Below are 24,961 nucleotides of genomic sequence, written 5' to 3'. Positions count from 1 at the left end.
CCTTCTATTTTGTCTACCCTGCTGGTTACCGATTTATTCGTATGAAAATTATAATATCGTCACTGTATTATCGATTGACTTTCGAGGTTTGCCATTTTACGACGTATATTATACGCACTTACGTGATATCTACGAATTTTACGTGTTTATAATTCAGTATCAATAATCAGCAATCGGGGTAGTTGAAACGTATGAATCCCGCGAAACGATATATTGTCGCTTTTCATATATCGTTTGTTGAATTCTTGGTAATATCATCAAAAATTTCATTTGTATAACCTCTTTATCAAGTAATTATTTGTATCAAAACAAATTTTAGAAGATGTACAGTTTGAGAAGAATTCGTTTCATAATATTGTAACAGACGATTTTAATGTACTCATAACGATTTTTCGACAAATGGTCAATTACAGTGAATGACAATTTATTCTTACTTCTGGCGTCTTAACGGTAACTTTCTTAACGTTCTAAGAAAAAAAAAGAGAAAGAAAATAGAGATCATAGTGTTATCGCGCGTGAATCTTGTGCAGTTTCGTATCACATTTTAATTTCATCATGTTAATAGATTTTAGAGAATACTGCAAAATTTATAATAATACTTGAGTATACATTATTTAATATATTGTTTTATAGTTTTAGTAAATTTGAATCCGATGTAACGATGGATTTTATTATTTCGAAATATTTGTTTTGATCTTTTTTATTTACTAATATATTGCAGGTGCCAATAAATATTAAAAACAAATTAGGATCGTCCTATTAAGCATGTTTGGTCAAGCTGGAAATACATCTTTTAGTAAGTAAAATGAATTATATCTGTATTTTGTATCCCTTATCTTCTTTTATGTCCTTATGTAAATCCTGTTTTAATTCATCTTTATTGTAGGTAGTTTTAATACACCAACGCAGTCCAGTCCATTTGGGCAATCTGCGTTTGGTAAACCGATCACTACAACAAGTTTTGGTTCTGGTGCTACACCAGTCTTTGGCAGTGGCAATACTTCTCTCTTTAGTTCAAAGCCTGCAGGTTCTACCACTGGTGGATTGTTTGGCAATACTACAACTCCACCTGCATTTACTCAACCATCTTTTGGAGGTAGCGATTCATAAATCATTCTACTAGCTGTAATTTAAAAGTATTTATCCATATAAATATTTGTAGAAAATATAAAATATCATTTTGTTAGCATTGATTTATAATTATTAACATACTGTCTTTCGTCTTTTTTATTGATCCTTAAATACACATAATAATTTGATCAACATAATGAATATAGTAAAAGTTTAAATTTTGTTATGTCTGTATATTTTTCTTGATTTGAAATATGATCAAATTTTATCTGTGTAAATTAAAATATCAGGTAACGAATTGTTGTTATACTAAAATTTTCTTTTCTACAGGGTTTGGTACAACAAATACAAATACCAATTTATTTGGCGCTCAGCAAAATGCAAGTACAAATCTTTTTGGTACAAACACTGCAACGTCAGCATTTGGTCAGTCGAATAAACCAGCTGGATTTGGTTTTGGTACTACATCTGGTACAAATTTATTTGGGCAACCCCAACAATCAGCTCAGCAAACCACACCTTTTGGGCAAAGCAGTACCACTGGAAATACAAATTTATTTGGAACAACACCTGGTATGTTTATAATTTATATAACTATAAAATCTATTCTACTATTTCATTTAGAAAGACAGATTTGAGAACAATCTCATTCTAGGTTTTGGCAATACGAACACAGCAACCACAAGTATAACTGGTACTGTCGTTAAATTTTCTCCTATGATTACTACCGATTCCATGTCCAAGAATGGTATATCTCATACCATATCAGTCAGACATTGTTGTATTGCGACAATGAAAGAATATGAATCAAAATCTTACGAAGAGTTACGTTTCGAAGATTATTCTGTGGGACGAAAAGGTAAAAAACTATCATGATCTATTGTAACTATATAATCCAATTAATTTATATTATTACATATCTATAATAATATTCTCTTGATACTTATACATAATATTATATATGTCGAGTGATTTCGAACAATACGAACCTGTACGTGTGCACGCGTGTTGGTATGTGCGGTTGGTTCACAGAGTCGCGTGAACTGACTCTATAAGATGGACTCTATCAGAGTGCTGTGTTATTGATGTGCGAGAGAGTTTTAACCAAATGTGTTGTGTTCTCTATTCGAGTATGCGAATTCTACATATATCATGTTATTTGTGTTTCCTTTGATGCTTAGGACCCAGTACAGGAATCTTTGGTGCACCAGCACAACCTTCACCTTTTGGTAATGCAGGGGCAGGTACTAGTACTGCAACAACGGGTAAAATATTCTAATGCAAATTAGTTATTGCATATTTACTAGATATTATTCTTCAGGACTAAATAGCTTAACTTTTATTCTTAAAATTGAACTATTTCTATTGTTTATCTTCTCGATAATTGTTTCATATTTTAAATTAGGCTTTGGTGGAATGAGCGCTGGTTTTGGAGCAACCACACAGTCTGGCTCAAGTGGTCTATTTGGAAAGCCTATAAGTACTTTTGGTACACCCTCGACAACAACAACAAATAATTTTGCTTTTAATTCTACTCCAAGCACTAATCTGTTTGGTACTAATACCCAGAATAAACCATTTGGTAGTAAGTATCTAATTTTTCAAATACCATTGGTAATTTTCATTGTTGCTAATGTCACTTTAGAATTACTGTATCGGTGTCGGTAAACACATCTGTATGAATTATTTATATCCGCAAAATACAACTAGTTTTATCTACAGCAGCAGCTCCAACCCCACTTTTTGCAACCAGCAATACTAACCAAACTGCTGGTACAGGTTTCGGTGGCATTAATACGGGTCAAAACACTGCTTTCGGCTCCGCATTTGGTTCAACGCAACCGAATCAGGTAATACAAAGAAGAAATAAGAGAAACTTTTCATCAACCATCAATCATAATCATCGATCGTGATTGTATTCTGATCGATGTTAACATTCTCATATTTATCTTCTTACAGAGTATTGGTCTATTTAACCAAAACAAATCAGCTTTTAATGCACCTTCCACATCGTCTAGCACTGGATTTTCCACTTTTGGTCAGACACCAATGAGCAATACGGGTACACCTTTATTCTGTTCTAAATCAACTGGAACGATAGGTTTCGGAGTAAATTCGACTTTCGGTTCGACTGCACCATCGACTTTTGGAACTGCACCAGGTTTCACTACAGGGCAAAATACCGGTACTTCGTTGTTTAATACATCTTTTAAGCCTGCAGGACAAACATCTGGATTTTCTTTTGGTTCAACTTCTACACCATCGTCCGGACTCGGTAAATTATTTATATGCTAGTCATTAATGTGACTATCAATGCATTACAATAATTTCAAATTTCAGTAGCCTTATATTTATTTTGTTTTATAAAGTTTATATCTATATAATTTTTCAATAGAATAGTAAATTGAATAAAAATAAAGAGAAACAAATAAATAGTGAGGTACAACGTTTATTGTTAACGGTTATTGATGTTGAATATAAATTTATTTTATAGGTACAAATACGGGTTTAATGTTGGGTAGTGGCTCTACTTTATTTGGTCAGCAAAAATCAGGCGGTTTGTTCGGGAACAGTGGCAATAATGCACCATTTAATACATCGGGGACGTTTGGATCTTCAACTTTCGGGAATAATACAAATGTAGGAGCGGGTATTGGGACTGGATTACTCGGAGCTGGGTATTACATCGAATTTTTGACTATTTTTATTCATATCGATCACGCGATTGAAAGTATTTTAATATGTTTCGTATCTTATCATTACAGAAATACTATGAACCAAGTCAAAAGTTCGGGAACTGTGCCGGTGCATCAACAAATTTTAGCCTTGGTGTCTGCACCTTTCGGCGATTCACCGTTATTAAAAAATCTTTTACCAGTAAGTAGTTTTTAATATGTACGACTGAGAACTTATTTGAGAACTTATTCGAATATGACATGACTTTAGGCTTCCGGTAAAACAGAAGAGTTATTAAAACCGGCAAACACGCCATCCAAATTAATGAATGGTCAACAGTATAAGGTTACTGCTGATAATAAGTCTCCGAAAATCAAGGCCAAAGTTGTTACTCCTGCACAATTATCTAAGGTAAAATATCGATGTAATAAGCATGTTTATATAATTGGAACTTTCTCCGCTCATAACTTACATGTATCATACATATATGTAATGAAATTTTGTAGAAGTCAATGTTCGAAGGTCTTGAAGAGGAAGATCCACTCTCGGAAGCATTTCAGCCTCGTCCAAATGCAAAGCGTTTGGTACTACGTCCGAAATCCATATCGAACTCGATAGTTCCATCGCCTACTGAAAGTTCACAAACTGGAGGGAGAAACTTACAATCTTCCGGAAAAGGAGAAGAGAAATCACCTGTAACAAATACATATATTGAAAATACAACTATCGAAACTGTAGATAAAGAAAATCATAGTCAAGATAATAATCGACAATTAGTAAACGATCGGAGATCATCTTTGTCTTGGTTGAAAACGAGCCTTCCACGAAATGCAAAAAATTTGGACGAAGAATCATACGAGGGTCAACGGTCGCTATTTTCTAGTCCGAACGCATTGTCGGAAGAGATGATAAACAATACTGTTACTGAATTGCGACCTTATGCTAACGCCAATTCATCAAATCAAAAGTGCTCTGAAATTAATTCATCTGTCGATACGTCTTTAAAGAATTCATCTCTCGTTGATAAAACATGTACGGACATTGTGACTCAGAACTCTGATTCGAGTCAAGAATTGGACGAAAGTTCTTTTTCAACGTTACAAACTTCGAACTGGAAACCAAACGCAGCTAAAGTAACGCTGAAACGTGCTGGTTACTATACAATTCCGCCGCTTGATAAATTAGACGAGTATGTTCGTGGTGAAACGTGTATTGTACCAAACTTCACTGTTGGACGTGAAGATTATGGAAATGTGTATTTCCCTGAATCGTTTGATATATATGGCTTGAATTTAGACGAAATCGTACATTTTCGACATAAGGAAGTCATCATTTATCCAGACGATGATAAGAAACCACCTAGCGGAGAAGGATTAAATCGTAAAGCACAAGTTACTTTAGACCAAGTATGGCCACACGATAAATCTCTACATAAGCCTATTACCGACCCCCATCGTTTAGCTGCGATGGATTACGAAGAAAAATTACGAAGAGTGTCAGCGAAACATGATACTAGATTCTTAGAGTATCGACCTGAAACTGGTTCATGGGTTTTTAAGGTAGCTTAAATCCCAAGCAGTTTTATAATCTTCCCAATCTCATATTTGTATTTCTCTCATGGTTATATATCATTTCAGGTAGATCATTTTTCTAAATATGGTCTAAGCGATTCAGATGAAGAAGATAATAATATCCCTACAGCGAATGACACGAAAAGATTAAAATTATGTGCAACTCAGCAAAAATGTGCAACCAAACAGGAGCAATCAAAAGTAGTTTCAGTAAGATTGTTTTACTCGTTAATTACACAAAAATTGGAGTGCTTACACGATCCAAATTTTTACAATCAATTTCTTGTTTTTAATTAGAATAAAGATACTTCCAAGGCCAATGATTTAAAAACAGCGAATACAGACTATTCAGATTTAGATACACGTGGACTTCTCTTGGAAGCAATTGTCTCACGCCGATCGTTTAGAACAGGTGCGTGAGATGTATAACTTTATAGTCAATTCGATTACGAATAATTCTGTTGTATTTATTGCTACTATACTGTACGAAAAATTCTTTTTCAATAGATCAGAATCGTGAAAAACAACTACCGATAAGTCCAACTGGTGAGAACGCTCGCATTTTGGGTACAGACAGTCATAAATTGCAATTAATGAAGGCCAGTTTCTTTGATGGCAGCGACGAAGAAATTAACGAGGCTTATAATCAAGGTAAACTCTGATCGTGTTAAGATTATATTATTAATTTTTCTATTTATATAATGATGTTTATTCTTATTTAACATTGGAATATTATTACTATTTTAGAATCGAATCGCGCGTTATTTCTTAACGATCGTAGAAGTTCTTTGCGATGTTTCACCAATACGCCACAAAAATTAGATGAAGATCAGAACTACGAACCAATTTACAGTCCGATGTTACGATCAAATTTGGCAATTCATCGGACGCCAACTATTACTTATGAAGAATCGACCCTTTCAAAGACAGGTAATATCAAGTTAATGATGTATGTCAGATTAATATTTTGTACATTGTACAAGTTACAAGGATATCAATTTGTGCTATAGATTCCAAATTGAAACGCTCGATGGACATCGTTCCTAAGACATCAACGATATATGAAAAAGGTTTACCGGATCCTTCGATAACTCCGGTGACTACAATTCTTCGATGTATTTCTGAAGTGATTCCGTTATCAAAATCTATTATACATAAATTGGAATCTCGTTCCGTTGCTGATATTGGTAAGCAGCTTTTATCATATTTGTATTTATTAAGAATTCGTGTAGATAATGTAAATAATTGTATGCTATTTTTATGTATTAATTTAGGTATACAAATGGGAAGAAGGTTTAAACCAAGCTGGGGACGAGGTTTAACTTTACTTACATTGAGTACGAAGAAACAGGCTGACGATGTACCATTAAATAATTCTTTTGAGCAAATTGGATCTTACGTATGTGGTCGTTCTCCAGAAGATACAACATCCGTTGGGATAGTGCAACGTATACAGATTTTGGGTGGTAGTGGGACCGGTGAAGAACGCATTAAGACATTCAAAGTAAGTTTCATTTTTAAGTACTTACGTTATTTAGAATTAGACATTTTAATATTTATACTTTTATTTTCATTCTTTGTATCATTTAAGGAAAGTATAGAAGGTCATCTAAAAATTCAGCTGTCACATCGTGTAATGAATCCAGATGGAGACTGTCTAATTTTTGACGTAGATACAGATATTAATAAGGCGAGCATGGCTTTACACGCACATTGTAGTTTAGCCGAAGAATTTGCAGAACAGTTTACCACAGATTCCTTTGCTTCCTATGTTGCTAATGTTTGGAAACTCTGTGTAGCTCTTTGGGGAAATTTACCTGATATAAACGTTGCCACAGGTACGTGTAATATGTATGTTAATTTATAACTCGATCGTTTAATTTTTCAAATGTATTATAATTCAAATTCAAATATAATATAATTTCTTCCTCCATCCCCTCTTTCATTTATTTTTCCTCCTCTATCTGTAATCTTCCTTCCTCCGTCTTTTTTTTCCATATATTTTTTATTCCTGATATACGTCTGATATACAAGCAGAAATTATGTATAATATGTAACGCGCACGTTTTTGTGTGTTTCATTATTTTAGAAAATTCAGAAGAACATAGCGTCGTAATTGCGCGGCGAGAGGCAATCGGGGAATGGTTAAGAAACGTTATAAGAAAAACTCACGTGTTGGAGGATACGGATATTAATTATGAAACAAAGATATTGCTTTTACTATCTGGTATGTGTCGATAAGTATTGTATGCAATTATATAAAATTCCTGTCTTCATTTCGACTTATTTTTCTATCATCGTCTATTTGAAATTGCAGCTTTCGAATTAGAAGAGGCGTGTAAACTTGCAAGAGAAATGGGTGATCATTGTTTGGCCTTATTGATGGCGCAGCTGTGCAGTGGAATGCCTATAAAGGTATTAACACAGCAGCAAATTGCATTATGGCAAAATGCCGGTGTTGATGAAAACCTCTCGTTAGATCGACTAAAGCTTTTTGCATTGGTGGCAGGTGAACCACCAAGTAAACATTGTCCAATTAATGTCTGTGAAGGTTTCGATTGGAAGAGAGCGTTAGCTGTTCATTTGTGGTAAACACAAATCTTTGTTTTTTCTATTTTTTCTTTTTTTTTTTATTTAAATTTCTTTTTTCTATTTTCATTAAAATATTACAATATACGTATATCTATATATTATATCGTTCGTGTATGGTGCAGGTATTTTTCATCTCCGACTGCATCTATAAGAGACATATTAGACATTTACGAGGCCTCCTTCGATACAACCAAGACAAATGACGTTTATACGTCGATACCGAAACCTGAATATAAAGGAAATAATTTCGAACTTGAAGTAAATAATGGGAAACCAATATATGATCTCTGTTTTCATCTTTTAAAGTTATTTTGCACTGGCAATCATACGTTGGGTGAATTATTGAATCCAGCAACGCATACTGTTGATCCAATGGATTACAGACTCAGGTAATCGATCAATTTCTTTTCTCGCAATTTCAAATTCAGTTTAATTTGTAATCTGAAATAATTTAATTTGATCGCAGTTGGCTGATGCAGCAAGTACTTTTAGCTTTGGGTTATTCACATCTTTCGGAACATGTTGCCATTTTGACACATGTTAATTTCGCGACACAATTAGAAGCATATGATCTCTGGCATTGGGCCATATTCGTAATGTTACATTTAAAGGATGCCGCAAAAAGGAAGACTGCGGTAATGAATTTATTGCAACGACATGTCGAAATAGACGATGCTAGTGATTGTCCTGATTTTATCGAGCGAGAAACGTTTCTACGCGAAGAATTGGGTATACCTTCGATTTGGATTCACCATGCGAAAGCCGTGAAAAGTTACGTAGCTAAAAGGTTAGTGGAGAGTTGGATCTATATTAATCGTACAATACATGTTTACAAATGTCGTTTCGCGCTAATGTAAACGCATGGTTGCAAAGATTTCACACTTAAAATGCAATACACAAGATGCAGGGTATGATTTTACGTGAAATCTTGATTTGCATGTGTTTAGTTATGAACCAAACGGTTTGTGATGGTAATCGTAGCCGATAAATCTAAATCTCTGTAAATTGGATAAGAAATTCTAGTAATAATAGAGTTTAGTCTAATTCTTAACCCAATGTAAGGGAATCTTTTTTTCTTATTTGCAGATACGGGAAAGCAGCTTTCTATTTCATTCAAGCAGAACAGTGGAATAAGGCGCATGAAATTATTATTGAATATTTAGCAGCAGATGTTATAATAAACGAAAATTACGATTATCTACGCAGCTTATTGCGTCCACTGACTCCTTTAGAATGCAGTAGCGCTATAAGTGGTTGGACATATCAAGGACAATTACTCTGGGAATATATGGAAATAACTATGAGTGTTGAATCTTTGCTACGTAGTGCCGATCCACGTGGAATAAGTTCTAAATTGGAATCACTAAAACAACGATTGTCAAATCTTCCTTCCAAGATCAATCAATTTCCATGTTTAACTGCGAAACATAGGTAAACTGTTAGAATTCTTCCCTTTTGCATTTTTTATACAGAGCGTAAAAGACCAGCAAATCATTAATATTTGAATATGATTATTGTTTGTGATAGGCTTTGTCAAGCGGAAATTGCAAAGAGAACGATACACTTAGCTAGGAGTTTGTTACAACTGAACGAGAATAAATCTACATCGATATATCAACTGGTATCTCAATTACCATTGCCGGAAGACTATGCACAACAAGAGCTTCGTTTTGTCATTAATATGTGCGTGAACGAAATTATATATTAGGCAACATAATTGTTTCTTTTGCAGAAATCAACAATCTTTTTTCGACGAAAATAGATATTTGTGGTAATACTTCTTTTTTCATGATTTTGTAATAATAATTATAATGATTTATGAAACGATTTTATGATTTGTAACCACGATAATGGTGATGAAGATTGTAGTACAATTAATTGCGACAATGGTAGTGATAACAACAACAACAATAATAATAATGATAGCATCAATAATACATTCAATAGTTAAGATTTATAACTTCTATAATTAACAATTAAGAATGTTTATACATATACATATATACATGCTAATTTGTTACTTAAGATATTCTATATCTATAAATATTTAAATAAGTAAATAACAAGCAGAAAAGGACCAGAGAAGTGATACGGTTAATGTTGTAAGTTTAGATATTCGAACGATGCTTTTAATTCTATAAAGTGATAATTAAAATATGCATGTCATTATCTGATTGTTTTAATTCTAATTATAGGAAACACTAGAAAAATTTTTCGTTCTATATTGTATGTATTTTCAAAATATAAACCAAATATATTACTATTATCACGTTATTTATTTTGACATTAGTATGTTATATCGATTATTTAATTAGATGAATTGCGAAAGACGAGACGGTTGTTTTTTAATTATGCGTTTACGTTTGAAAGTGAGGAAGTATAAAGGTGGAAAAAACGTTGGAGCTTCCAAAATCCTTAGGATCTAGGAATTTGTCTCTGCGCTTGAAAATATAGATAGGCGTTAAATCAATGATACCGAGCTTGCGCGCCCGGTCATTTCGACCATCTCTATTACGTTAAGAGATTGCGAGCATCTCGGTCTGTTCGCTAGCTTAAACTTGTCCGTTCGTTCGGTTTCACTCTTTCGCAAGGAACAGCTCCTCCTCGATAGTATTCGATCTATCTCTGTTCTATCGTATCGCCTCTGCTCGTTTTCATATCTAGCAACCTTCACCTCCTACTGTCCACCTTCCCCACCTTGGTGTCGTCAATCTAAGCTGCTCTTCCCCTAGTTCCGTTTTATCCCCGATTCCGTCGTTGCCGCTGCTGTCGCCGCTCTCATCGCTGCAGCCTCCATCGCTATCGTCATCCCTACCACGCACCGCTAGCATCATCCCCGCTGGTGCCAATGTCACCAACAACACCACTACCATTACCATTAGCTGATATTCGCCGACTGCCGTCATTCCTGTTTTCAGGGGTGGTTGCGAGCACGCGCTCGCACCAGTAGAATAACGTTACTCCTAAAACGCCCGAGTCTAACGTAGTACCGTAGTAAGAGTAATGCGCGCGCGCTAGACAACCAGCCAGCCACCTTTCGTTCGAGCATAAAGCGACTCGTACACCATCTTTGTCCGATTTTCATGAGGAAGTGTTATCGAAACGGAGTCATCGCGTGTAATATAGTTATTTCTCACCGGGAAAGAACCTATATTTTCGCTGTATATTATATTATCGCGTATTGTATTTTTCAGTGCGCGCGTAACGCGTGCAAATACTTGATTTTTCTGTCATTTTTTTCTTTCTTCTATCTCCTCCGCATTCCCCTTCTTTGCTTCGTATCCCACCCCTTCTGGTCTCTCCCTTTCTCTCTCTCTCTCTCTTTCTCCCTACAACTACTCCCTTGTCCCACCCTCGTCCTTCATTCTTTCGGGTTCTCTGCGCGTTACGGTGTGAACATACTTGAGAGATCGCGCGACAAGGCGGTAATCGGTGGTGCAATCGTGAATCTCACAAAACGAATCGTGTCGACAGCGCATCGAACGATGTCTAATTTATTCGTGAAAAGAAAAATATACGTTCACTTGGAAAGGATACGATAATAAAGAAGAACACCGACTTACTGTCTGGGGGGTGATTTGACGTAGGATCGTTTTTTTCGTTTCTCTCTTGGTTGGTTAGTCGTTCGGTCCTTCGGGCGATCGGTCGATCGGGTGTTCATACGCGCGTACGTCGAAGACGCTTTTATTTTTGAGATGATTCGATCGTTAGAGAGGTTCGTAATATGTTCTGAAAAATGTTTACGACGAAAAACTGCGCGTTGGAGGTGAATTACGTGTTGTTGAACTTGCTTTGATTGGCTAGTTTTTGCGAACTTTTCTCTATACATCGTCGTCGTCGTTATCGTCGTCGTAGACGTCGTTACCATTCTGGTTGCATTGTGTCGTCATTGTCGTATCGTTATCATCGATAGTGACACTTTCATCGGCGACGCATTAAAAAAGAAAAAAAAAAAAAAAAAAACAATGATTTGATTCGAAATCGAAATATATAAACGAGCAAAGTCCGAGCGAACAATGCCAGACGCACAAATACGTACAAACGTTCGTCGCAATGAAACGTCGAAAACGTGCGTAGTGAAATGAAAGGAGTTTTTTACGTTCGACGGCTATACGATTAGCGTAGTTTCGATCGTCAGGTGCGAAGAGTACGTTTAAAGAAGAAGATGAAAGAAGGCGAAGAATCATACATAGAAGCTTCTACGTACTAGCGTATATAAGCGTTACAAAGTTGTGCTTTCTATCAAATGTATGTAGATGTATATGGATAAACAAGATTCCGTCGAAACGGTAAATTTACGCACGTAACGCTGACTCGCGTGTTCCGGCCGATCGATCGCTACTACGAGGGAGCGGTAAGACTAATTCTTTTCGAGAGGTTACTTCGAATTAACGTATGCGTTTTTTTTTTTTTAAAAGATTGGTTCGTTCGTTTCATCGTTTATTCGTATTCGGCTGTTCATCGATAGCATCGAAATAATGTTTCTGTCCGTGGAAAAATTTGTGCACTGTGGAGTGTTGTTACTGTTATGGATCAAATCAAGTTATCAGCAAGAAGAGGATATACCTCATAACGAGTAAGGATCTATAGCTTTTTTTCCGTCATATATCGTTTCAGTTTACACGTGTATTTAGCAAGTAAGAGGGAAATGATAAGACAATGACTCAATTTAGAAGGGATTAATGGGATTAACGAAGCAAGGCGAATATAGAATATTATAAATGGAAGGGCGTGGATGTTTTAAGAAAGTTGTATATCCACATGCGATGTTCAACGTAACAAAACGTATCATTGATAGCGTGGTAATCGGTTCGACTCGAACACAAGTTGAGAATTAAAGACAATCGAAACTGCAATTGTATTCTACTTCTCTTTTTATGTGAAAAATATTTATATTTTTGTCTACTGTGGTAGAGGGGAGAGGGATAGAGGAGACGCGAAAGATGCCGAGACCTAATACGTCACAGCGCGATAGTACAAATACGTATTTCCTTATATATATATATCTGACTGCATTAAAAGACAGACAGCATAGTACTTTCAATGATTCTCGAAGGAAAGCAACGAAAATTGGAAAGAACGCAGGCGCGTGTAGAGTTACGCGTACACAGTCGATTAACGAGGATCAGAATCGGCGTGTATGCGTACGACCTACGTGCGTGCGCACGTGAGCATGTACGTAAGTACGTACATACATACAAATGCATCAATGGTGCTCATTTACACGTAAAGCTATACGATGTACGTATATGTGGAAGCTGGCAAGCAGAACAATCGTCGATTTCGGTTCAAACCGAACCGTTAAGTAGCGTGTAACTTCATCGTTATACGACATTTTCTCCAAATTAAGGCGCGATTAACAATCGATATTCGTCTCGATATCTTGCTTATTCGTTTAGTGACATGTTTACGATTTGTTATCTCGATATCGAGTTTCATAATTCGAACGGTCAAATTCACTTCTCCGATATCAACCGTTTCTAATCCTTTGTTTCTTGCCTGTTCTTCGCCGTTAGTTCGCAAATCAGCGAACAAACGAAAGAAAAAATCGAGAAAGAAATAAAAGAACTCGATAATGTTAATAATACCGTGAACTAACGTACTTTAACGATTCGAATATTTACAGAATCGAGATCAAAATACACGAAACGTGTTTCGCTACGGATTCCACTCCACTTAACGTTATCTTTGTCGTATTGCAGAGTAAAGAACTGGGCCTTAAAATTTGGCGTTGATTTATGGGAATTTGGCAAACAAGTTACGAAAATGAGCGAAATACAAAGGGTAAGCGACCGATCGTTCTTGTTTAATTTTTAAGTAACAGGCCTAGAAGAGTAGAAAGTTTTGAAATAGCGAAGTGACACGAATTTCGTTCGAATAAAGGTTAGCTATGCAATTGCCGTGATATATCTGAACGTAATTTATAGGTAATAGTATTTTCATATGTCAGATTAAAAGGTATAATTTGTAAGGATAGTACGGTACACGTGGAAAACTTGACCTGTCGCACTTTCGTTTCAGAAATATCACGATATGGAAGCGCAAGTTGAGAAAAAGGATGGACTGGTCGTTGTCCGAGACATAGCCACGGAAGTAAAAAACATGTTGGACTTTAAAATGAACGCCGTTATGGTAAGGATGATTGTATTACAAAAAAACGAAAAGACTATTGTATATCGTTAACGAACATTTACAGAGGTTGGTAGAGAGTGCCGAACAGGCAGCTGTGTCGGCACCGAGAGACGGGAACGTAGTGCCGAAATATTATCCTTCTCAGCGTTTCGACGTTGCTTCAGACGGAAAAATGTCGGGAACGGGACAAGAACCCTTGCTCTCGACTAATCGACACTTCGATCACTTAGCTGTGAACATTACTTTTTCGGCCGTTTTATTACCTGCTGGAGTAAAAGAAATTGGTAGGTATACTTGAAAACCGCAGGATCATGACCCTGATAGGAACGCGACTAAATGATCTAATTAGATGATATTCTTACGCTATTATCCCTTCGATGAGATTTTAAATTTGCTTTCTCTGCAGATCGCGAAGTAGCCGCTGGTATCCAATGGAGTCAATATTTGGATTTGTTGTTTGTTAATAATTACGAGAGCGATTCTTCGCTTTCCTGGCAATATTACGGAGCGACTTCGGGATTCTTAAGACGTTTTCCTGGTACGGTTTTTCCCACACGCATCATCGATTTCTTCTTATAATTTGTTACGTCTCAACGAGACTTCTCTCCTCCGTAACGATAATCGTTTACTTGTTCCAGCAATTTCTTGGCCGCCTATCGAGGAACGAAGTTTCAGCACTGGTAAAAGCGCGAATCGAGTCGTTCGAGACGTGTACGATTTCCGAATTTCTAACTGGTTCGTTGGAGCCGCGAATAGTCCGAAAGACCTGGCGATATTGGTCGATATCGACTGCTACGCCTCAGAGAGGAATAAGCGTTTGGCCGTAACTACTATTAAAACTATACTCGATACCTTGGGTCCTAACGATTACGTTAACGTTTATCGTTACGGAGATACCGCGGAAGAGATCGTACAATGCTTCAAAGACAGTTTGGTTCAAGCGTCACCTGAAAATATCCAAGAATTGAAAATAGCAACGAGTTCTATGAAGCACGAGGAAATGCCAAAAAATATCTCGGCTGCTCTTGGGACCGCGTTTGAGATTCTTCATAAATATAACAAAACGGTACAAGGGAGTCAGTGCAATCAAGCGATCATGTTAATTACTACGGATAACGCTGGCCTACCTACAGAGGTGATAAAACGATACAATTCGCCTCACATGCCTATCCGTATTTTTACGTATCTAATTGGTGGTGACAAAAGTCCGGAATTACACAACGTAGCATGCTCGAACAAAGGTACGTATTCGCTGTTCCTTTCCTCTTGTTTGCCTCTTTTTATTTTCCTATTTTGTTTTTTAAGTTTTATCGATGATGCTCGATACTACGGTAGCATCAAGTAAAATTCAATTCCTATGAACTTGTCGGAACGCGAATAGATTACGTACCTGATTGAAGTTCGTACGATAGGATTCCACTGATTCTCCTCGCTACATCTATAGTTTTCCGTCCATATAGCGAAACTTAGTGTTAAAACAATTGGACTCAACTAGTAAGAATTCATTTAATTGGGCATTAAAATTTGGTTCGAATAAATCCAGTTCGTACAAACGTAATTCCACTGTATTTATCAAGTTCATTCGGTAAATCATAGTTGTTTATTGCACTATGCCTTTACGTAATTACAGCATGTGTTATTCGTGTCTCCGTTTCTTCTATTATGCAGGATTCTACGCGAGGATCACTGAACTGGAAGACATTAGAAGTAAAGTTTTCGAATATATAAAAGTGCTCGCACGACCTATGGTGCTCTACCAACACGAACATCCTATTCATTGGAGTCCAGCTTACGTTGGCGGAAAGGTGAGCAAATTGAAAACCTTCGCTTTCATTTGATATCCGTCTTATATCCAAACGTGATCTGCTGTACGCGGAGTTGTCTTCTCCCGTGTTTCTGTTTCAGAGCGGTAGATATGGTAAAGAACACATTGGCCAGTTAATGATGTCAGTCACCGCGCCTATTTTAGATCGTCGGAATTATACGGTAATATGTTTTCATCAAAATCTAGAATCTTGTCACTGTTTGTAACGATGATTTCATTTGTCTAGTTTGAAATATATTAAAGCTTATCATGAGCTTATCATAAACATATATGTATGTATGTCGGAGATGAAAGGACACCGGGCCTTCCCCTTGCAATTCTTTAGAAAATTTCCCGATACTGTCTTTAGAAATTAAACCGATCTGTATAAATCTTTAGTCCTTATAAATCTTTGTGAATTAAACCGATTATAATTGTCCGAGATTTGCGATAATGAGCTTGGGCTCAAGGCGACGACTAGTCGCCGAACGTAGCCGCGATCACGGGATGAATGGTTTTTACCTAATAGAGCTATAGAGTAATTGTATAGCTCTCCTTAAAAAGAATAATTGTAGCGGCACTCGACGGTAAACATTCCAATGGTTTCTGCCCCGTGGCGCGCCACGCACAGACCCTATCCTTCGGGCAAGATGATCGCCAGATGTCGATGCGTTATTCACAGTATATGTTCAGCTAGCCCGAGTACCCGCTATGAATCTTAGGATTTAGTTAACTAAGTTCCTTCAAATTGACAAACAGTTTTTATCCTAATAGTCCGTAAATGTGTCACCTACTACGGGAAGCAATTTTCTCTCAAGGGCGGCTAGCATCGTTTTCTAAGCGCCAACATAGAAATTAACCAATTAACAGCAACGTCCATTTCCCTCGCTTTCTGAACGAGGTTTGTCCTCGACGAATCCGATGATCTCGTGTCCTGAGACACACCCCATCACCCCAGTTTTCCTCTGCAGCATCGCTGTAACGGAGAGGTACATTCTCGTGCGATCTCGTCAGCGAGTAAAACAACGTTTTTACGACCTAGACTTTGGAAGAAAGTACATTCGTTATCCCGTTGACCGCGGATTCGTTGTTGAACCTAGGATCATTGTCATTTGTATCTCGAGTATCTAGTTACCACGGTTACTTGTCAAATTCTGTAGTAGTAGATAGTTTGTACTAGTAGATATCTTCTCGATTACGTAACAACGATGGCTAATTCCAGAGAATGTTCATTACACGCCCCTAACTTTAATCATAATGTCAACCCGACATAATATATACTATTATGTATCTGTTGCAGACGAAAACGGCTAACTTATTGGGTATCGTCGGCACGGATGTACCTATAGAAGAGATACAGAAGTTGGTTTCACCTTATAAGGTAGATAAAATCGGTTATGCGAATATGTAACGTTCAGGCGCAATGGAAAGCAGATTATTCAGATTAATCGCAGATTATTTTTCGAATTTGTAGTTGGGTGTCAACGCATATTCTTTTATCGTCGACAATAACGGCCGCGTTTTGTATCATCCGGATTTACGACCATTGGTGAGCAATGATTTCGTGGAATGCTTTATAGAGGAAATTAATCTAATTGCTGTTGACTCGTAGCCTTAATGTTCACTCACATCGCATTATTTGTTTTTATTTACGCAGCCAGGAAACGTAGACGTAAGCAAATCAAATACACAGATCGTAGCATAGTACAAAAATTAACGTTTGCCAGTTGCAAAATTTCCGTTGCTCTCGTTTCGTTGCAGTACGAGGAAACGTTAAAACCCACGTATATCAACGTAGATTTGTCGGAAGTCGAACTTGCCGAGTACGATGGACCGTTGCACCCGTTGAATAATTCCCTTCTGCTCGATGTAAGTATTCCTAATAAATTACCTAATAATAATATTATCGACCTTCTCTTTCTTTATTCTCGTATGTCGTTATACAGTTGAGGCACGACATGATTGATCAAAAAGAAGGGGAAACTAGTTTCGCCATCAAAATTCATTACGACAATATGGTGAGTGAAAGAACGATGTTGGAAACGTTACATGCTGCTTCTTACACGATTTTGAAAATATACATATACCGACAAGTACGGTAAGAGGCAGTAGCTACCTCCGTTCATGCACATGTATATTTAAACTCGAACCTTATCTTCGTACATGTAGAAGGTCTCCTATCGTTGCGTTGTTTAAATAGGCATTTTGTTATTTTTCCGGTACGCGCGCTCATGCATATACATACAGAGACGAGTTACCATTAGACGTCACAATTATTTTTATACACCGATAGAAGGAACTCCGTTTTCATTGGGGCTGGCATTGCCCGAAAACTATGGTATGTTTCAATTGAAGGCCGAACAAGAAATCAAACGTGCGATAATAAACGGTAAGCGAATTAGCAGCAATATGTCTTCGATAGAAAACGAAGCAATAAATAAAACAAAGTAATTTCTATAATTTGGTACGTCTCACGTTTTCAGTAACCGACTATTTCAAGGGGAACAATTGGAAGGTGCATCCCGATTGGGTGTACTGTGAATATAGTTCGGCTTCCGATAAGTGGTTTCCTACCCCCGAAGAACGCGTTCTCCATTTTTTGGCACGAACGCAAAGTCCGGGGTGGAAATGGATGTCCTTGAGACCAAGGAGTCCGAGCTCGCATCATAAACAAGCGAGCAAGCCCGACAAAGATGCTTATTATTGTAAGTTGTAGCAACGAATAAATGCTTCGTTACCTTCTACTCACCGTCGGTTTTACTCCGTAGGTGATAAAACGTTAGTGCAGTCCCTCGTGTTGGATGCGTTGGTCACCGACGGTTTCGACAAAAGAGGTGCGATGCACAAAGAGGAAAATCAAAGGTAAGTGGGTTGCGTGAGTGGAACTCGCGGATGCATGTCCTCCATGCGCGGACACTTATAGTGGAAATATTGACAACGCACTGCAATGCACAAGCAAGCACGCGGTTTTTTTTTCACGCACCGATTATCGAATAACGTATCTTATTTGATATCGTAAAATCGCTGCCTACTCTACTTTCTCCCCCTCTCGCCGTTGACTCGCATAGTCGTGTTGCGAACGAGATGCATCGTTGAACGATAATGAAAATGGACTGCGTTGTTGAGAACACTGTTCAAGGTACGAGGGACCTCTTTTTGCGACGAAAAGGGGATGGCAAGGAAACGAGAGCCGGATTAAGGAGGTGTTTCATGCGTAGAAACGAAAAGGAAAAAGGCAGCGCAACGATGTGAAATCAGAGAGAAAGAGCTGGAAAACGTGCAAGAAGAGTAAAAAAGATAAACAAAATAACTTTGATCGTTCTTAACTGTTCGACTTGTTGTAATTTCTTTCTTACAATCACTTGGATCAAGTAAGATTAGAAAAGTATCTGTGTATTTATGTACATATTACACATTATATATGTATACTATAGTAGCGTTGTTCGTTCAAACGCGACACGTACTATGCGCAACGGCTAATCTTTTTCATTTACAATGCTACCTTTTATCGCATATTTTTATTACATTTTATATTGTGTGTCTCCACCGCTAGCCCTATTGCCATACTGATGGCTCTACTGCACAGGTAATCCATTATGCACAATTATTTGTATAAGCGCACTCGTCGATATATTGCACGGTGATCGTTTCCTAAATGTCGTATTAATCGTTCGTTTTACGATACCTGCGAAAACATTCCTGACGATCCGATATCCCTTTCGTCGTTATATTTTCGTATCTTTCTTGACTTTTTCTTAACGATTAATCAAATCGTATGAATCGTACGAAGTTCCTCGTTCCTCAACAACTGTAAAAGTACGGCATCGAGATTTACTTCTTTTCAAGAACATACGAAATCGCGAAGTTGTATCGCGCACATTCCATGTTCTAAGCAACATTAACGGAAATCAGAGAATCAATAGGTTTGATCGTACTTGAACTTTATTCTGCAAAGTACGTATTCTATGTATCGATTTTGCTATTACGCGGTAATTATTCATATTCGTTATCGAATATGAAAACAACGATATTTTGTGCTCTCTTATACTTTTATTACGCCGTCTCTTATTTATTTTATTACGTTCCATAAAACTACCTTCGTGTTTGCAGTCAAGGAAAAGGCACGTTCGGTGTAACAAGGAGTTTCATCGCAACGAAAAGCGGCCTATTTCGTTGGCACGAGCATCAACAAACTGAAGAAACCACGAACGAACCGTAAATGTCAACCACTCATTGTCGTTTAATTTCGTTTTCCAAATCTCATGCGAATTTTTGTCGTCTCTTCTGAAACTCTCTTCATGTTTGTCTTTGTAACAAAAACATCGACATATTAGAGTCTGTTCGCGGTAGAAATCTCTTCGGATCGACTTTACGATAAAACGTTTGGTAATCGTGACGAAAATTTTGTTCTTTATTTAGCCCGTTTGCTGACGAGTATGCAAGAGCTATAGATTCTTCATGGTATAAACGCGCCGTCGACCAACACTATATAGAACCGGAAAGTTTCGTTTTCAGCGTGCCTTTTGACGCCGGTAAGTAGTACTTGCGCTCTTGCAGCTTTCCACTTTCCACGGATCGAATAATACGCGTATAGTTGAGCATTCGCGATCGACGTATTTTCTTCGCGGCATTGCCACACAGCGAACTATTGTTAATTGGAGCAATCGACGTTTACAGTTTGAAGAGAAAATTTTAAATATCGCCACTGTGGCCACGTTCGATCGCAAATGGTCAACGCTCGAACATTATCCTATACCGATTTTTCTTTCTCTTTTCTTCCTTATCGTTTCTTAACATCGTTCGTATAGTAAATTTAACGACATTGCAAATTAGCCGACAGCCCCAATCCACTGGTCACGGCCACTCACGCGGTTTTCATCGGGACGGGACATAGAGCACCAGCAGCGGTCGTAGGTTTACAGTTTCAACATTCTTCACTGGCCTCTCGTTTCGTCAACATTACTTCGACGGTAAATTCGTACGAAATATCAGTTACTCGTTCTTTTTGCCTTCCTTCCTTCCTTCCTGGAATATTAATCGAACGGAAGAACAAAGGCAAATTCGCAACTCGTTTAATAACGATCTTCTTCTACTTTTCAGTGCAGTGGTACGAGCTGCAAGAAGAACTGCGCTTCCGAAGCATTAGACTGCTACATCTTAGACAATAACGGTTTCATTATAATCAGCGAACGACACGAGCATACCGGGAAATTCTTCGGCGAAATCGACGGTACTATAATGGATTCTCTGGTTCAGGACAGGATTTATAGGTAAAAATCTTGAAGCGCGGTAATACTTTGAAATGGAGGAAAGCGTTGGAGAAAGGAGAAGAACTCTATGCCTTTAGGCTCGTACGTTTTCAGGCTTCGAGTTAATTTGGTTTGTCGATTTCAGGAAAGTAACGGTGACCGATTACCAGGGCACTTGTAGTCCGCAAGAATCTCATCAATCGGCCGCACCGAGGACTTTCTCCGGATCCATCATGACGACGATCGCGATACTGGGAAATTTTCTGTGGAGCATGGCGTTCGGTTTTAATTTTCAAAATTTATGGCAAGTTGCTTTCGCGTTCGCTGGCGAATCCGCGAGGGCACTCGATGGTAAGACACACTCGGTCGAAAGAACGCTATGCCGAAAGAGAAAAGAGGCGAATTTCCTAGTTCTCGAACGTAAATATACTTTCAGAAGACTCGATGGGAGAATTTCACGAGTTCGATCCGCTCGTGATAAGTAGAGACTCGATCGACGAAACAACGGAGGGCAACGAAGAAGCGTTCCCAAGGCTTCCGGCAATTGCCGCCGCAACCCCTGTTTCTCCCGGGACAACGCGAGCTACGTCCGCCCATTATCCACAGAGAAATTTGAGATCTTGCGAGAAGAAGACGGATCTTTATATTCTACAACCCGAGAGATTGAATACCAGCGGTCAAAGTAATCCGTTGAAAGGAAAGTTAACCAACTGTCATGACACCGGTTGCGAAAGGTAGGTGTACAAGTATGTTTCTCGTTCGGGAGCCACTCGCAGCGAGATAGTATTTCCGATCGAGGATATTATCGCGAATGGCATCGACGATCGATCGGACGATATTTGGTAGGAATCGTTGGGCGAGATGGTAGATCCGAGATACAAAATCTCGAAACGAAGATCTCGTATCTCGGATTTACGCTCTCCTCCCTTCGATATCCAGCAAATTTCGGGAGTACTATCTCGATTGACAGTACGTAGACTTATCGTTGTTTTGTCGCAGCATTCAAAGATGTATATATATATATATGTTTGCAGGCCGTTCAGCGTACAAAAGATTCGCCATACGAATTTGATTCTGCTGGTGGTAGACACGTTGTGTCCATGCGGGAGTAAACAATTGAGCATCGAGCCCATAGAGGCTCTGACGGAGCCTGGTGCTTGTATCGCGAGAAGAGAACGTTTGTATCGTCGTAGGCCTCCGAAATGTATAAACTACCATCCGGAGGAGATGGAGATCAAGTTTTGTGGTAGCGCGAGTCGTCCTTGTCGTTTCTTTTCCACGTTGGTTATCGCGATTGTTTCGAGCACACTCGCGGCGCGATTCGCGTGACTTTGTTCGAATTGATCTTACACGTATACACGCACGCACATCTACACGTACACACACGGACGGATAGACAGAGAGCGGACAGACGGACAGAGACACACAGATACTCGTGAATTAACGTTTTTGAAATGAATTTAGCGTTGCCGTTTCTATGAAACAGTTATGAAAATGGTATACTAGTTTATCGGTTTAATACCTATATAATTGATAAATACGTGCATACGAGTGAGCGAACGAGTGCATGCGTATGCGCGTTCATACACGAGTTTGTGGGTGCGCGCATACGAGCTTCGTGCGTGAGCGCGTGAGAGAACGAGATGAGTGTACGCGCATAAACTGCATATATGTATATACGTATATGTTGCGTGTGTGCTTATGCGTGTGTGTACATACATGTTCACATACATACATACATACATAGATACACACGATACGTATACGTATGAACGTTAATTTACACGCATTCACGTACGTGCATATGCACTCTATGTGTACGTAACAATCACATACATACACATGCTCACGCCTTTGAGGCATGCGTGCGCACGCGCACAGAGACATGTACATATCCAAATACATAATATTAATGTTGATCTATGATTACATATCCCATTATAAATTCTGTTGCGAAGAAATTTGTGAATATTTCCTAATCGTAATATTTCGTAATCGTATTACGTCGAATCTAAGTCGTAATATATAAAACAAATGGATAAGAATCACATGTACTCGCGATGCGTGTTCGAACAGAGTGGCAACGACAATATGCGTAAACATCTAAGATCTCGTAATACGTACATCCGATTACAGTCGCGGCAACAAGCACGATCGTTTTTTATCGTTTGGACGAGCCTGCCGTGCCAAACGAGACGTTCTATTTCTTTATATTTCGATTCGACTAAGACGTAGCGTTACCGTTGTTTCCATACCTTCCGAGATCGGTATATGGTATCAGCTGATAATCATTTACACGTGAAGCACACGTACAACGTGTGCACCACCCACGCAAGTACAAGCGTGGTCAATTTTATAATTATTAATGCTCCGAGCGCGCGTGTTGTTTCGTTCAAGGTGGTAATAGAAATTTTATCGAAACGTTCCTATTTCACGAACACGCTGTGGTCGCACGATCGCGGCAAATCGATGTCGATGTTCGTCGGAAACACCAAAATTTCCCCTTGAATTCTCAATGTAATTGCCAAAAGCGTCGACCTCGTGTCGTATCGTGTACGTTACATAGCGTTAGACTTTGATATTACGCTTGCACTTACACTAGATCGAGTACCGATCCCTTTTTTCTCTCGTTTCGCCTTTCTTTAAAGTCGCGCGGTTATTAAACGCAACGCCAACAAGTCGTCGCACGACGTTCCGCGTTTTCAATTCCAAAATTACCGCTTGTAATTCTGCGCAAACGCGATAGACTACGTTCGTCGAGAGTCAAGAAACATGGCGAACGCGAATGGAATATTGCGCGAGAAGCTTGGAGCAACGAAGAACCGACTAGGAAGTAAAGTGTCGTAGCACTTTCTTTTTATTAAAAATAAGGAAACATAAAATGTAACATATTTACAAAGAACTATCAATTTCAAATGTACGAAGACATTAAACGATACTTACGTGTTGTCGGTAACTTGACGACAGTGTATATCTGGCCAGATACTCGTCTATGTACTTGCGCGTTTCCAGACCTGGCACGAAGACGAGAACGGAAAAGAGGATTCGTCCGTGTACCATGCTGCGTATATTTGTCGCTATAAACGTCTCTTTACCGCGCGCAAATACATATACACGTATCCGAACAAGATCACGGTGTGTCGCAAAAATTTAACGCACGACGTATCCGTCGTGTAATAGCCTAACGAAACGTGAAATGCGAAATAAAAAAGGTGAATTAAATCGAATTGAGAGAAAAAGAAGAGAGAAAAAAAAAAAGATTACAATACTCTATCATTACGTATCTCGCAGTTTGGTTATCTACGATAATTTAGTACGTTGTTTACAAATCTGCGGCTAGAAGTGTATCGCGCTTCGTTTGCAGCGGCAACAGCGTGAATTACAGGATGAAGCTATCGAGAGGAGGTTTACAACAGTCTCGCGGAAAAAAGAACAATAAAATTTACGAATGTTTTAGGTAAGAGATCGTCTTTTGAACAGCACTTCTAGGTGCTGCTATGTCTTCCATTATTTGTATATTGATAATAAAGTCGATTATTAAAACAAACACGCAGCGGTATGCGCCACGTGTGTGCATCATATATAGGTGTATATGTGCCGAACATGTTCTTAGGTACGTGTATGCCTATATGACGAATAGGGTATCGAATACTTAAAATTATGTAACTGAAATACGGCATAATATTATATAATAAAAGTTAAATGCAAGATAAACTCGTGCCTTTCTCTTTTTTCAGGTTAGCAACTGAGTAATTGCGGATTTTGTCAATAGATGGTATTGATATATCCGCAGTCACTTAGTTGCCAACCTAATACATCCCAAACGACTACACTGCTTCGATGAAACGGAAACAAGCGAATTCGAT

General features: G+C 38.2%; 2 protein-coding genes across 15 annotated transcripts; both read left to right on the top strand.

The window, feature by feature from the left end:
- The first annotated feature begins 16 nt into the window (after positions 1 to 16).
- Positions 17 to 10,176, top strand: Nup98-96 (nuclear pore complex protein Nup98-96). Of its 8 annotated transcripts, XM_072016611.1 has the most exons (27): positions 93 to 248; positions 320 to 450; positions 722 to 796; positions 887 to 1,096; positions 1,402 to 1,644; positions 1,727 to 1,930; positions 2,253 to 2,336; positions 2,477 to 2,656; positions 2,782 to 2,921; positions 3,031 to 3,346; positions 3,566 to 3,749; positions 3,837 to 3,948; positions 4,018 to 4,158; positions 4,254 to 5,306; positions 5,385 to 5,528; positions 5,616 to 5,730; positions 5,826 to 5,969; positions 6,066 to 6,248; positions 6,329 to 6,505; positions 6,593 to 6,822; positions 6,910 to 7,156; positions 7,408 to 7,545; positions 7,636 to 7,906; positions 8,033 to 8,299; positions 8,377 to 8,697; positions 8,997 to 9,341; positions 9,438 to 10,176. In XM_072016611.1, exons 3-27 carry the CDS (start codon positions 766 to 768, stop codon positions 9,616 to 9,618), a joined length of 5,661 nt encoding a protein of 1,886 aa, XP_071872712.1. In that variant the 5' UTR covers positions 93 to 248; positions 320 to 450; positions 722 to 765; the 3' UTR covers positions 9,619 to 10,176. The 8 variants fall into 8 exon arrangements, with proteins under 8 accessions (XP_071872714.1, XP_071872712.1, XP_071872713.1 ...); XM_072016613.1 differs by lacking the exons at positions 93 to 248; positions 320 to 450 and adding an exon at positions 17 to 86; XM_072016612.1 differs by lacking the exon at positions 320 to 450.
- A 795-nt stretch (positions 10,177 to 10,971) lies between these two features.
- Positions 10,972 to 24,809, top strand: Stol (voltage-dependent calcium channel subunit stolid). 7 transcript variants are annotated; one of them, XM_072016621.2, is made up of 25 exons: positions 10,972 to 11,522; positions 12,329 to 12,486; positions 13,613 to 13,694; positions 13,932 to 14,042; positions 14,107 to 14,326; positions 14,449 to 14,580; positions 14,681 to 15,283; positions 15,711 to 15,847; positions 15,948 to 16,028; positions 17,147 to 17,227; positions 17,321 to 17,395; positions 17,504 to 17,518; positions 17,608 to 17,715; positions 17,793 to 17,864; positions 18,094 to 18,235; positions 18,330 to 18,551; positions 18,615 to 18,708; positions 19,400 to 19,432; positions 19,957 to 20,061; positions 20,266 to 20,378; positions 20,680 to 20,816; positions 20,947 to 21,116; positions 21,241 to 21,446; positions 21,532 to 21,829; positions 22,130 to 24,809. In XM_072016621.2, the coding sequence occupies exons 2-25, from the start codon at positions 12,389 to 12,391 to the stop codon at positions 22,422 to 22,424; spliced, it is 3,630 nt and encodes a 1,209-aa protein (XP_071872722.1). In that variant the 5' UTR covers positions 10,972 to 11,522; positions 12,329 to 12,388; the 3' UTR covers positions 22,425 to 24,809. The 7 variants fall into 7 exon arrangements, with proteins under 7 accessions (XP_071872722.1, XP_071872721.1, XP_071872720.1 ...); XM_072016620.2 differs by having other exon boundaries at positions 10,972 to 11,526; XM_072016619.2 differs by having other exon boundaries at positions 10,973 to 11,493.
- Positions 24,810 to 24,961: the final 152 nt, after the last annotated feature.

Source organism: Bombus fervidus, chromosome 14 (genome assembly GCF_041682495.2).
Source record: "Bombus fervidus isolate BK054 chromosome 14, iyBomFerv1, whole genome shotgun sequence".
Taxonomy (NCBI): Eukaryota; Metazoa; Arthropoda; class Insecta; order Hymenoptera; family Apidae; genus Bombus; species Bombus fervidus.
Note: the sequence above shows the minus strand (reverse complement) of the source record. Positions and strands in the feature narration are given on the sequence as shown.

Excerpts from the sequence above, each read along its gene's own strand:
- Nup98-96 (XM_072016613.1), top strand. The coding sequence starts at position 766 with ATGTTTGGTCAAGCTGGAAATACATCTTTTA. Across the intron at positions 2,657-2,781 it reads CCAGAATAAACCATTTGGTA|TTTTATCTACAGCAGCAGCT; the intron begins GTAAGTATCTAA and ends AAATACAACTAG. Across the intron at positions 5,731-5,825 it reads ACGCCGATCGTTTAGAACAG|ATCAGAATCGTGAAAAACAA; the intron begins GTGCGTGAGATG and ends CTTTTTCAATAG.
- Stol (XM_072016621.2), top strand. The coding sequence starts at position 12,389 with ATGTTTCTGTCCGTGGAAAAATTTGTGCACTGTGGAGTGTTGTTACTG. Across the intron at positions 18,236-18,329 it reads CAAACGTGCGATAATAAACG|TAACCGACTATTTCAAGGGG; the intron begins GTAAGCGAATTA and ends TCACGTTTTCAG. Across the intron at positions 18,552-18,614 it reads CGACAAAGATGCTTATTATT|GTGATAAAACGTTAGTGCAG; the intron begins GTAAGTTGTAGC and ends TTTACTCCGTAG.